Source organism: Populus trichocarpa, chromosome 18 (genome assembly GCF_000002775.5).
Source record: "Populus trichocarpa isolate Nisqually-1 chromosome 18, P.trichocarpa_v4.1, whole genome shotgun sequence".
Lineage (NCBI taxonomy): Eukaryota > Viridiplantae > Streptophyta > Magnoliopsida > Malpighiales > Salicaceae > Populus > Populus trichocarpa.
In genome coordinates, this window is record NC_037302.2 from 13865360 (window position 1) to 13879084 (window position 13725).

The 13725-nt window shown below is 32.6% G+C and overlaps 1 protein-coding gene and 1 non-coding gene across 2 annotated transcripts; both read right to left on the minus strand.

Annotated features, from left to right (window-relative positions):
* Window positions 1-468: 468 nt before the first annotated feature.
* On the minus strand, window positions 469-1769 carry LOC7459879 (transcription factor MYB82). The gene is made up of 3 exons (XM_002325170.4): window positions 1578-1769; window positions 1253-1382; window positions 469-1125 (listed from the first exon to the last, which is right to left on the minus strand). The coding sequence occupies exons 1-3, from the start codon at window positions 1702-1704 to the stop codon at window positions 690-692; spliced, it is 693 nt and encodes a 230-aa protein (XP_002325206.1). The 5' UTR covers window positions 1705-1769; the 3' UTR covers window positions 469-689.
* A 10690-nt stretch (window positions 1770-12459) lies between these two features.
* TRNAA-UGC (transfer RNA alanine (anticodon UGC)) lies at window positions 12460-12532 on the minus strand. Its single transcript has one exon. It is a non-coding gene; the product is annotated as a tRNA-Ala (tRNA).
* Between the last annotated feature and the right edge of the window lie 1193 nt (window positions 12533-13725).

A 13725-nucleotide genomic window follows, 5' to 3' on the forward strand; every position in this document is an offset into this window, starting at 1 on the left:
TTAACCCCTTACCTTGTAGCCTGCAACTCCATAGCTCTGTTCTGAGGATGTCTTCGTTTTTGTGGGACTCGCATCTGTAACTCTTAAGGGTGTCACGGCAGGCTAGGTGACGGATTTCTGATTCCGAGTGTCATGCTACTTGATCTTAACCATTAGATCAATATTTATTTATTTATTTTCATTTCATGTGTTGTAATTTTTCTTTTCATTTTGATGGGGACTTTGAATTTTATCCGACTTGCATATATTACAGGTGACACTCTTCGAATCTGTTTAGAATTATAGTAAAAGTTGTGGTTTAAAATATTTTTTATTTAAAAATATATTAAAATAATATTTTTTTATATTTTAAAAATTATTCTTGAGATCGAAAATCAAAACCGTATGAAAATATTAAAAAAAAATTGAATTTTAAGGGAAACTTCCCAAACAAGCTCGAAGAGTGTCACCTGCATGTGGCCATACATCTGTTTGAAACATATTTATCGCTCATATATAATGTAGAATCCATAAAACAATCCTCAACAGCGCAGGAAATAGCACAGATTTTCCTATTCCATGGAGAGGTCAATCTTGTACTATTTCAAGTAGAAGTGGTCTTATCAGATGCAGGGTCATGCATGGAGTCTGATATCATAAACTATGGCATGACAGATTGTGTGCCCATCTGTAAAATGATGTCTCACCAGTCACCAGTCACCACCACAGCCTACTGATTCAAACAAAACAAAAGAATCCCAGTAGGCTAAGAAAGGCTCATCGTCAAAGACAAAAGTAGCATTGTTGTCTGGCACCATTGGAGATTCTATGTAGTAGTTCATCATGCTCTGTGCATCTTGTTGTGCCCATACATCACTTACAGCACTTCTCTCTTCTTTCTCTTGGTTCTTCCCTTCCAATTCTTCAGTGCTGCCTATTGGACTCGTGTTGCCAGTGGGCTGGGAATCGCCAAGTGCACGGAGTCTCTTGCTTTTGTTCTCCTTGGTGTTATTGTCGTCCTGATCTGGGTTTGAGTCGGTACTTTTTCTTTTGCCTGAAGGCAATCTCTTGTTCAAATGGGTATTCCAGTAGTTCTTCACCTCATTGTCTGTCCTACCTGGAAGTCGACCGGCAATAAGTGACCACCTGCATGTAACAATAAAAATGAAATGAAAGCCAGACAAGTTGTTATATAACATCGATCTTCTAATCGGCATTGATGAGTAGGCAGGTTTTCAACGAGGACAAAGCGAAGAAGCGCCGAGCCACTGACCGGTTACCAAGAAGCTTATGCATCCTAATTATCATATCTTCTTCTTCTTGGGACATCCCACCTCGTTTAATATTGGGTCTTAAATAATTCTTCCACCTTAATCTGCAGCTTTTGCCACCTCTCATCAAACCTGCAACAATGCAAGTATAATAATTAATATCCCACCTGCAGCTTTAAGCTAAAAGAAAGAAAAAATCAGTCTAGACTTTAGGCTTTATATAGTTTGTAATCGAGTTTGTGCAAAGACTTTAAGCTTTATATAGATTACTCCTTTTGTGCAAAGAGGAGTTTGTAATCAAGTTATACAATAGATAGAGCTAAGTACCTGATTTCTTAGACACAGTTGACCAGTTGCCTTCACCATGAGTCTCTACATATGTTTTCAGGATCAAGTCCTCCTCTGGTTTCCACAAACCTTTCTTGGCCTTAGGCTTTGCTTCTCTACTCTCCATCTCTCTCTCGCTCTCTCTCTCTCTCTCTCTATGTATCTGCCTTTCAAAAATACTTGAGTGGAAAAGAATTGTTAAAGAGAGAGGTTTATATAGAGATTATATTTTGCATGTGTGGATGTCACTATCCACCAGTAAATACCAAGCTTCACCCGTGCGTAGACATATAACACTGTTACTCACATTAGAATCCCAAAATGGATTGATTGACATGAGGGCTCTGTACATATTTTGCTTCACTTTATCTTTTCCTAGGCATTGCCACACTGTAAAAGCAAAGCAAATCTCAGTTCCACTTTCATAATAAGAGTAGAGAGGACCCAGTTAAACGTACGTATGCAGGATCTGGGAAGTCCAACCATACGACCCCGATGTCTCCTCCCTCCAGCTGCATGCTTTTGTGCTGTAATCTCAAGGTGCCAAACAGTCGCATGGAATTTTTTTAGTTATGGTCGTATTATACTTCGTTTTTTAAGTTACTTTTAGGGTTGCAGCTTGCAATAATGCATCTTCTGTCACACACTTAAGATACACATCACATGGAGCATGGACTGATCGATCCCTCCCAAGTTTAAATTTTAGCTTGCATCTTTCAAGGTTGTATCTGGCCAGAATCTCAGTACAAAAAGAAAATATACATAATAGACAAAATTAAACGCATTTGATTAGAGGGGTAAAGACAGAAACAAAAATTAAAAGTGTTTTTATAATAATTTTAGAGCGAATATTTAAAATATAAAAAACACGGGAAATTAATATTTCTTCTATCTTAATTGTTTCTGTATCTTTTATCCAGAGAAACTGCATTCAAAACCCAAGAGATTGAGAGATTGGGAGACCATGGATGTCCACATTGTATACCATATATAAGGTTTATTCTACTTTATTAGGAGAAAAATATTAACCAGTCAATCCAATGATCATGACGTTTACATATATTGAACTAGTTAATTTGTGTCTAATCCGATTTCCGTATCTTTCTTTCGGGAAAAAAAAAGGTGGATATTTCTAAACTAGCTAGTTAGATTTGGTGCGTGTTAAAGAAAGACTAGCTAGATATCATTGAGCTTTACAAGGCAATATGAGCAGAATCACCCATGGTGAAATGAAGTATGAGAAATGAACAATGACACCACTACCTCAAGACACCAGCCTTTTTGGTTCGAGTCCCACCACAAGAAATGCCATCTAGTTGGCTCATCTCTCGACCACTTTTTTCAGGTGCACCTGAGTTATAGGGGATCAGAGTGATCACACTTCACCGTTCTCTGAAGAAGCCAAAACTGTCATCTCTCATTTATCATTATTGCATCTCTCTCATCATCATTATTTTATTCATTCCTTTTTCGAGACTATAATATAGGCTTCTCCTTTCCAAATCCTTCGCAACAAACAACGTTTTGGACCGTATGCAGGTCTAAGAAAACGAAGAACCAGCAATGATTTTAGCCATCATTGTGAAGGCGCGCGCATGTGATGACAATGGGCTAAGTTTCACAAAAAGCTTCGGCTTGTTTCACATAGGCATGTGAGTATTCTTGATGAGTTGCAAATGGGCATATGCTACTACGAAAACAAGTTTAGTCTCTCACAATTTTATTTTTTTTCCAATTTACCGACGTCCATCTTTCAACTAATTAAGGCAATTAGTTTTATTTTAGGAGAATATCCTATTAGTCTATTCATTTCTTCTCATTTGGGCCACTCAACAAAACTTTTCTCCAATTGAATCCCTCTATCTATTAGAATTTCTCATTATTGTGCGTGTGTTTGTGCGTGTGTATGTATGTGATGTGTATTTCATGCACTAAAATGAAATTATTCTCAATATATCTTGATATTTAGTATTAAAAATCAAATCAATAATGTTATTTTAGATAAATAGTTCTGTTGAAGGATTCTAATAAACAAGAGATTTAGTAAAAAAAAATTCATCTAGAGACTCTACTGAGAATCAATACATAGATAGTATTAAAATTATATTTTTTTTATTTCATTTAAAAAGTTTTTTTTTTCTATTTTCGTGTCTTGGCTGGAGCCATGAGACATTTATTGTTGCAACAAATTAGATAAGATAAAAGGAATTATTTTATTTGATTCACAGTATACTTGAAAAAACAAGACTTTTTCCATGTGGACTAATTCAAGCTATGCCCTTAATTTTTATTTTTTTTATTTTTTCCATCTCTTCAAACCCCACCCCCAATCCTATAGATAATAGAAAAGGTGTTACCAATAATTTGAATGCCTAGCAAGGTTACATTTTCCAACTTATTTAATTTTCCTGCTCTTTTTTTTTAAAATAAAAACTTTAAGGATCGGTAATCTTGTGATTAAAAAAAATATTTTTAAAACATAAATATTAAAAACAATATTTAAGAGGATTTATTAAATTATTTTCATTAATATTGTACCTGGCAAACATCATGAAATCTGTGCCTTCACTGTTATTTTTTTTAAATAGGAATTCAATCATTGAGGTAATGGTAGAAATCAAAATGAAAAAGCCATGGTCAGATTCAGTGTTAGAGAGAATAGAAAATATGAACTGTTTTTCTTTTTCTTTTTCCCACAAAGTGTGTGCTTAATATTTATGAAAAAAAAAACCTTTGTGTGTGATCAGCGTGGACTTGACTTTTCTAATTACCATTGGCAAACATCATCATCAACATGATATGAAAGGTTTTAACTCCAACAATCAAAGAAATTCTAATGAAAAATAATATAAATATATTTTGAAATCTACTATATCGATCGATCTACGTCGACGCACAGGAAGAAGGAACTGTTAAATGGGGGGCCTTGTGGGAGGAAAGTGGCCAGCTTGAAACTCATTTCTGGTGTTATATTCTCTTGTAGGGAGACTTTTGTACTGCCTTGCTTTTTTCAGTCATTATCACCATAGATGTAAATTTCTCCAAACGCCCCGTGTTCATAATATATACTACAGGATTAATAATCACTGTGCATGGAAAGTCATGGAAGGTGACAAATTTAGGTGGACGACAATCCATACATTGGGTTTAACTCCTAGCTCTATGTAGTGGATATATGCTTTTACAGGAGGAGATTAAAGCTGCACCAAAATCACCACTCCCTTTTTCACCAGACATGCTCCATGCACGGCTTTAGAATCAGCACCCAGTACTGCTCACTTCCATCTTCTTGCAAGGTTATCACTTGCAGGGCGGGCCATGGCACCCCCATCACAAGCTGAGAGGAAAGCAAAATTATAGATTTTGAAGGGCCCATTTTCTTGTAGTGTTTTGATATTTTAAGAGGAAGATAATGAATAATAAAATGGAAAGAGAAAGGGTTTTTCTTTTCTTTTTGTTTGTGTTTTGAAAGGGTACGAGTGGATGCATGCTGGAAAGTAAGAGTGAGAGGATCACGTTTTTTCCTCTTTTGGGAGATAGAATGAGAGCTTTTGTTATTCTTTTATGAAATCGAAAACGAGAGTGTGTGTGTGTGCTGGATGAGTGGGGAAACACGTTTTTTTTTTTTTTAATCGATTTAATATATTAATATTAAAAATAAAAATAAAAATATTATTTTAATATATTTCCAAATAAAAAACATTAAAAAAATTCTCAATCGTAATCACAACCTCTGTCACCTTGAAAAACCGACAGTTTTAATAATGCACTTGGCGCACGGGACCATTTTTTCTTTGAGGTCTTGAATTTCTTTTAATTATATAAAAGAAATTTTAAATACAAAAACAACAGGTAAAAGGGTCAAAAATTACAAAATAGTAGGTGATTGAAAAAATCGCTTTGAAAATATTTTTTTTATTTTTTGAAAATATGATGAACAATAAGGGTTAAAAATCAAGTGATTAATTAATTAATTTTTAAGTTTTTGTATATCTTAGCACCCCAAGCTACAATTTCTAGGTCTGCCCGTGCTTGCTTCAAATAAACAAAATAGTAGTAAATAGTAGCATTAGAACGTGGAGTCTAATTAGTATTTTAAAATAGTAGGGATAAAAGATAGCTGGGACAAAAACTTATTAAATTTCAATCAAAGGGCACATAGGGCACATCTTCAAGAGATAAAAACAAAAAAAAAATTGTTCTAGAAATATCTATATAAATCATAGTTTCAAAACCCGGCCTGATTCGGGAACCGGCCGATTCAGGACTGGAACCAGGCCGGATTGAAGAAAAAACAAGGGAAAAAAAATCCGGTGTGACCCGGTCAAAAATCCGGTTGCAACCCGTTGAGTTTTATTTATTTTTTTAATAAAACGACGTCTTTTTTATTTTTTTTTAAAAAAAAGAATTGACCCGAGTGACCCGGTGACCAGGTCAAAACACGGAACCCGGGCCTTAAACCGGGCCGGGTCTAAATACTATGATATGAACATTTTAAAATCCCCATCTCTATCATTAACAAATGATATATTGAAGTATTAATTCAACAACATTTAATTTCCACCATTTGATTAAAAAACTTAAAAATAAGAAAAATATTAAGAAGAGAGAAAAAAAATTCTGGCCATATAGGATTCCATCACAGGCCAAAACTAGCATCAAATAAAAACTCTCGTTGCAAGAAATTCATAGACACAAAAATTATACAACTTTGTCTCTAGATTTGGGAGATTTGGATTTAAAAACATTAAATTTAAATTTTGTGTTGATTTGATGGTTGAAATTATTTTTAAAGATTATATTTATGTTTATAAGGCCTAGGGGATGATCTCAAAAAGAAAATAGCAAAAATTAAACAAGAAGAAACTTTGAGTTGTTTTGGCCATGCCCAGCCTAGGCGTGCCTAGGTTTGGTTGTAGCCCTAGGTTTGATTCTTTTTCTTTGTTTTCCTATCAATTTCTTCTCTCTTTTTTACATGTGATTTTTTTTTTAATTTTTTCTTTACTTGTACATTTGTACTATAAAATCTTATTAATCATCTCTTCAAATTAAAATAAAAAATAGTAAAAAAAGTAAATTACAATTCTTTTTCTAATATATATATCAAAAATTAGAAATGAGTTAACAAGGTAAATTGCAATTTATTAGACAAATAATATATTTTATAAATCTAAATCAACATAATTAATACAATATTCAATGAAATATTTTTTCAAAATGTAAATAAAAAATTAAAAAAATACTAAAATAATAATTTATTTTCAACATGATGTGAAATAAAATAAATATTACTATTAAGAAATAATTGAATAAGGATGACATGCAGAATAATGAAATGAAAAAAAAAAAAGCGTTTAGTGTTTCAAACTTGTTATATAAAGGCAAAATAATATATGGATAAAAGGATGACTTTGTCTTGTATATAATTATCAAATATAATTTTATTTTCACTTTCTATTTCATCTTGTTTCTTTGTATTATTTTATCTCATCCATTTTTATTTGGGACAACAATCAAATGATATAAAAAATATATATATACTTAGTTTAGATTAATTCTTAGAATATAATTAAAAAAATATCATCATATCTCTCATCATCTTACAAGTGTGTATATATATATATATATATATATTACTATAGTTATATATGATTTATCAAGAAATATCAACAATTATGAAATTCACTAATGATATTTACTTAATTCAATCCACGAGATGCCCATTCCATGCATGAAATTCTTAGGAAAATGAAGGATATGAAAATATAAAGCAAGGTTAAAATTATTCCAAAGAAAAAGACTTTAACAAGAAAAACAAAAACAGAGGAGGGACCTCATGAGTTAAAACACGTAGATTCTCTACAAAAGTAGACAATCACCTAGCTAGGTCGACGTCGGCATCACACAATTATTGTATCCTAATAAGGATAAAGGATGCTATAATTAATTAATTAATCACCACAGAGATTTAAATACATGTTTATGTGCAAATCGGGCACAGATTACCTTTTGATTATTATAATATGATCCCTTCCTTTTTGCGTCATTATTTTACTAAAAATATATATATTTTTTCCAACTTTATTCAAGATAGATCACATGAATTTTCCTTCCGTTGTCGTCCTCTTCCATGCAAAGTGCTTTTGATTAGGCTAAGCCCCACCCCACCCCAGGCCCTAGTAATGCAGCCAGAAGACTTTTCTTTCAATGAATAATACACAGCTAAAAATAATATATATATATATATATATATATATATATATATATATATATATATATATGAAGGAATAAGGATGGGGGGGGGGGGGGGGGTTGGGGTTTCCATTCATTTAATAATTTAATGATTTTTTCCCCATATTTTGTACTCTTAATTAATCTCTTATTGAAGAGAATTTCTAAACATTTGGATGTGAGTTTTGTAACTATGAGAAACAATTATAAATAAGAGAATAAAGTATTTTAGTAAGAATTTTATTAATTTTTATGTTTTAATATTTCCATTGTATTTTTTATATATGTTCGGCATTAGTAACATCTCATATTTTTATGTTCTATGGTTTTTTATATTATTTTAATACTAGAATAACTTTAAATACTGTAAAATATGATTTTGTTAATTTAAAAGATTTCATTAAACTAAACGACGATGTTCTAAAATCACTACCAAAAAATTGATAAATACAAACGGAAATACCGAGGCAATATTTCCGTCGGTAAATTTTCGAGGGATTTTACCGACGGAAATATTCCGTTGGTATATACCGAGGGAATTACAGTGGAAAAAAAATTAATGATTTACCAACGGAATTACCGACGAAATTTATTCCGTCAGTAATCCGTCGGTAAATTCGTTGGTAAAACTGTGAACACTGTTCATCTTGTCAATTACAAAGGGAATCACCGACGGAATTTTCCGTCGATATTTTTCAGAGAGCTCCAGAACTGTTCACTTTCCAATTGCACTGTTAATTGTTGTTCTTTACGAACAAAATCACCGACGGATTGAAAAGTCGTCAGAGTTATTTGGCGGTCTTCTGAAAAAATTCAATTTATTTAAAATTTCATTAAATATTACAGACGAAATCACCGACGGATTGAAAAATCGTCGGTAATTGTTGGCGGTTTCTGAAAACTTTTTACGAAATTGAAAATTTAAATTAAATATTACCGATGGAATTACCGACAGAATAATTAAAAAATATTAATATTCAATTATCCGTCGGTAAATCCGTCGCTAACGCGCCCCAATAAAAAGTCTGGATCCCCTTATTTCATAAGAGATAAACTCATTTCTTCTTATTCTTCTTCTTCTACTTCTTCTTCTTCTTTTTCTTCTTCACTTTATGTAAAAAACATCAATATCTATTTCTTTCTCTTCTTTTCTCTCCTCATCTCCTTCTCTTTCCCTCCATGCTCGGGGTATGTCTTCTTCTTCTTTCTTCTTTTATCTTCTTAGTTTTTTTTAATTAATATGCTTTATGATTTTTTTTTCTCTCCTTAGCTTCACTTACAACTACATTAAGGTAAGATTTTTCTTTTTTCTTCTTTTTTCATGATTTTTTTCACTATATTTGTTTTTATTTTATTTTTAATTTTTTTTGTTCTTAATAATTGTATAAATGTTGTTATGAGATTTTTTTTTCATATGAGATCAATTTTTAATTGATTTATTTATAGGGATTTTTAAATTTTTAGCAATTGCAACTTCATTTTTTTCATATGAATTTTTTTAGTTGAATTTATTTTTTCGTTTTATTAATTTGTTGCAAATTTGTTTGAGTTGATTTTCTTATTCTTTTTTCCAAGCATTTTGAGTATATATTATAGAGTATTGATTTATGTTAATTTAATTATTTTATAATTTTATAAAATAATTTTTTTAAATGTTTTTATATAATTACCGACGGAAATTCCGTCGGTATATCCCTCGGTAATTCCGTTAGTAATAAAAAATATTATTACCTACGCGTCTGTTCCGTCAGTAAATCCATCGGCAATAATATACCAACGGATTTACCGACGAACGATTCACCGACGCATCATTTCCATCTGTGATTCCGTCGGTAATATAATTACCGATGGAATATGTGTCTTACACCGACGGAAAAATTTCATCGGTAAAACTGTTAAATCTTGTAGTGAATTCAAAGTGTTTAAGAATATATATTTTAATGGTTGGATTATGGGTTAATCATACATTCTAGTAAGATAGTTTATTCTCCTTGCTATAGGAAGCATATAACATGCAAAATAGTCATCTTTGATGGGATTTTAGGACCCTAGTATGATAAAGTCAATGATCTTTAAACAAATAATTATAATAAATAAAAGAATGAACATTTATTCTTAAGAACCAGAGTATTTGTTCTTAGTTTTGATATAAAAAATCTCTGAAATTAAAAAAGTATTTTTGTTAAGAATAGAGATCATAAACTCTTTAATTGTGTGCTTCTAGGGGTATTATAATCCATAATTCTTGTTTTTTTTTTTTTGTGAAAGTGATGGACTGAAGTGTAATTTTGTTCTAATAATATTAATGAATGATAAATATTTCTTACACCTGCATTAATGTAGGATGAGTTGCCCCTAACATTAATATTAATAGGAGATAAGAGATAAGTATCCCCAACATTAACATTTTATGTTAAAAGCTATGAGAATAAGCAAATAGAGTCTTATGGCTTAACATGAAGCCAATAATAATCTCTAGGCTTTTAGTCTTTTATGCTTGGCACACTGCCAAGCCCATGACCAATGGATATTGCAAAATAAGAGTCAAGAAGGTCTTGACACGGCCAGACCCATGCCTACTTGGGCTTGGCACGCAACCAAGCTCAAGATCGAAGAGTCGAGAAGGTAGCCAAACCCATGCCCAATTGGGTTTGGTGCACAGCCAAACCTAAGAATGATGAGCCTGGCAATTCGCTAAACTAATTCCTGATTAGGCTTGGTGTGCAACCAAGTTCAAGGATATTGGTTTTGACATCTTGTCAAACTCATGTTCGTTTGGGCTTGGCACGTAGCCAATCTCAAAAGCGTTGGGTCTCGCAACTCGCCAGACCTACGCCCTGCTAGGCTTGGCACGCAACCAGATCCAAAGGTATTAGGTTTGGTAGCTCAGCAACCTCATATCAACTTGAGCTCAACACTTTGCCAAGCCCAAGGGCAATGGGTCTGGTAACTTGCCAAGCCCATTTCTGTTTGGGCTTGGCACATAGTCGAGCCCAAGAACGTTGGGTATGGAAGCTCACCACACATGTATCCAATTGGGCTCGACATGCAGCAATGCTAAAGGGCGCTGAGTTTGGCAGCTCGTTGACCTTATGCCCAATTAAGCTTGGCACGCAGCTAGGTCTCTAAGGATGCTGGATTTTTTAACTTGTCATACATATACCCACGTGGACTCAGCTCGTAATCACGCCCAAGAATATTGGGTCTAGAAGCGAGCTAGACTTGTATCATTTGAACCTAACATCCTGTTAAACCTGGGAATATTAGGTATGGACACAACTCCTACCCATGTATCAATATATTATCACTTTAGACTTTCTATACTAGGACTTAGGTTTTTTCTAATAAAGTGCCAAAAAAAATTCATCCATCACTAACTCTAATATCATCCATTAGTTTTATTTTTTACAAGCCGGCAGAGGCCAAAAGAACAACCACCTTCACATTGCTCAAAGAGATGTCTCTCATACCCAGAAGCCATTTTAGTTAGAAGAATGCTAACAAAACCTAATCTATCTCAAATTATCTGGGTGGAAGATGTCTCCAATTATACGTGCACTATCTTTTGTTCAGCAGGATTCTCCTGTTTCTATTTAATGTGATTTCAATACTTAAAAAATGACAATTGATAGATATTGATGAATTACAAATCTCATAAATATTATCTAATTAATTGAATACAAAAGGACTAATTTCCATATTTACATGTAATAGACTTTGTATGATTTATTGCATGGAAAAAGATAACAAGTGCTTAAAAATAACATATATTTTAAGAATTTAATAAATTCATAATTTAAAATTAAACATGGAAATAATTACGTACACTATGTTAAACACATGCATGTTAAATAATAAAAATTGTATAGAAAACATATATAAATTTATTATAACTAATCAATGCATGGATGGAAAAAAAAGCAATATTATTTTGAACGCATTCATTGAATAAAAATATGAATTAATTAGGATCATTATTAAATAAAATATTCTCGATAAAGATACTTCTTAATTTAAGCTGGATCCTTATTCATATACGTAACATCGCTATTGTATTTAATTAATATTTCTCCTTTTTCTTTTTCTTTTTCTTTTTTCCCTAGACAAGAGGCCGGTCCCATGGGAGTAATGATTTCTTTGTCTGGATTCGGTTTTCCTTGCCATTTGGAAAGCCACTTAATATGTATGCAATTAGGTTCTTGTCTTTTTTAATTATTTGAACTTGTGGGTCTATGTTGAATTTCTCGTCGTTTTTTGGCCGTACAAATTTTCATGCTGGAATAATTCACAGTGCATTTGATATAAAAATACTGGATTGGACATGACAAGATTTTGCATAGAAATTTCTATGGTGGTTGCTAGCCATCACTCATAATAAGTGATATATTATTAGTTATATTTAAATTTATATTAAAATAAATATAAAATAATATAATAAAATTTATGATTTATCAAAAACAATAAGAATATTTTTACCTAAGTTTTTTTCTTTATATCTATTTTTTCTTTAAAATAAACCCAAAAAATAACTAATAAAATACTATCAATTACTCTATTTCTCCACTAACTACTTTGTAATCTCAAATGATATCTCACCATTTTCTCCAAATTAATTATAAAAAGTTTGCATAATTAAAATGTTAAAAAATAATGGAGATGCAGGGGATCGAACCCTGTACCTCTCGCATGCAAAGCGAGCGCTCTACCATTTGAGCTACATCCCCATTTGGTAAAGATTGCCTTATTTCATTTATCAAAATACACCAAATTATACAGGCCTGTGCTTATAACAATCGTGAAATGGGCTTTGAAGGGCTTCGGCTATCATTGTGAGATTCTATTTTTTTATTTTTTTTTATGAATGAATTTTTCATTGATAAAAATCAACTTAAGCAAATTGCTTACAAAGTTTGTACAATATACAAACACTCCAATACAAATAAAAGCCAAGTTCCAGCTCTTGCAAAGAGCATCATATCTCGAATTTATAATAGCTTCCTGCAGAATTCTACGTCGAACAAAGCTGGAAATTCTATGAACAATAATACTACCAACTCTTGTTTTGGATTTACAAGAGCATCGTTTATGGAAATTCTTGTTTTGGATTTACAAACTCTCATTTGCTGCATTCGTGCAAATGAGCAGCGTTGACTTCAATTCTGCACCAGCTTGACAAATTTCTAAGCTGATCAGGCCATTGAGCAAATATGGTAGTAGGCATACAAAGGCATTTAGCAAGTGATAGACAGGGTTCTTGTGGCTAAGTTTGAGGTAATTCAAGATAAGAATGCAAATTATTGAGGCTACATTATGTAAATTCAGATTTCAATCTCTTTTTTCTTCGACCGAGACTTGGGTCTAAAATTTATGGTAACTCTCCCACCTTGAATCACCTGAGCCCTCATCAAAGTTATTGCAAGTGGTGAATGCTACGACCTAGGGTTGAAAGGAGAGATCAGGAAAGTTCAGAGGAAGGCAATCTCTTCTCTTGAGCATCCCTGCCGGAAGGCAATGCCTGGCAGTGGTGAATACTTGGACCAAACAGCACAGACGTAGCACCATTCAGTGATAGATTGATGAATAGAGAGTAGAGACCATATCTGACACAAGTGATTTGCTCATTTTCTTGCTTCTAGACACAGAGACACAATCATAAATTTATGGGCCTATAGGGTTATGGGTAAAAATTACAGTGCCAGGTCCAAACTGTTTTTCATTAGCTTAAATTAATGAAACAGGGTCTGGTCTCAAGTCCAACAGTGGAATGAAAAATCGGTTACATTGTTGTATGTGCCTGAATATTTTTGGTGGGGTGGGGGGCTCATGTTAGGTGGCCATAGTTATTATTCAGAGTCTAGTCTAGGTCTGATTAAAAATTTAGGACAACAGGTAAACCTTCTGAGAAGTCTAATTAAAA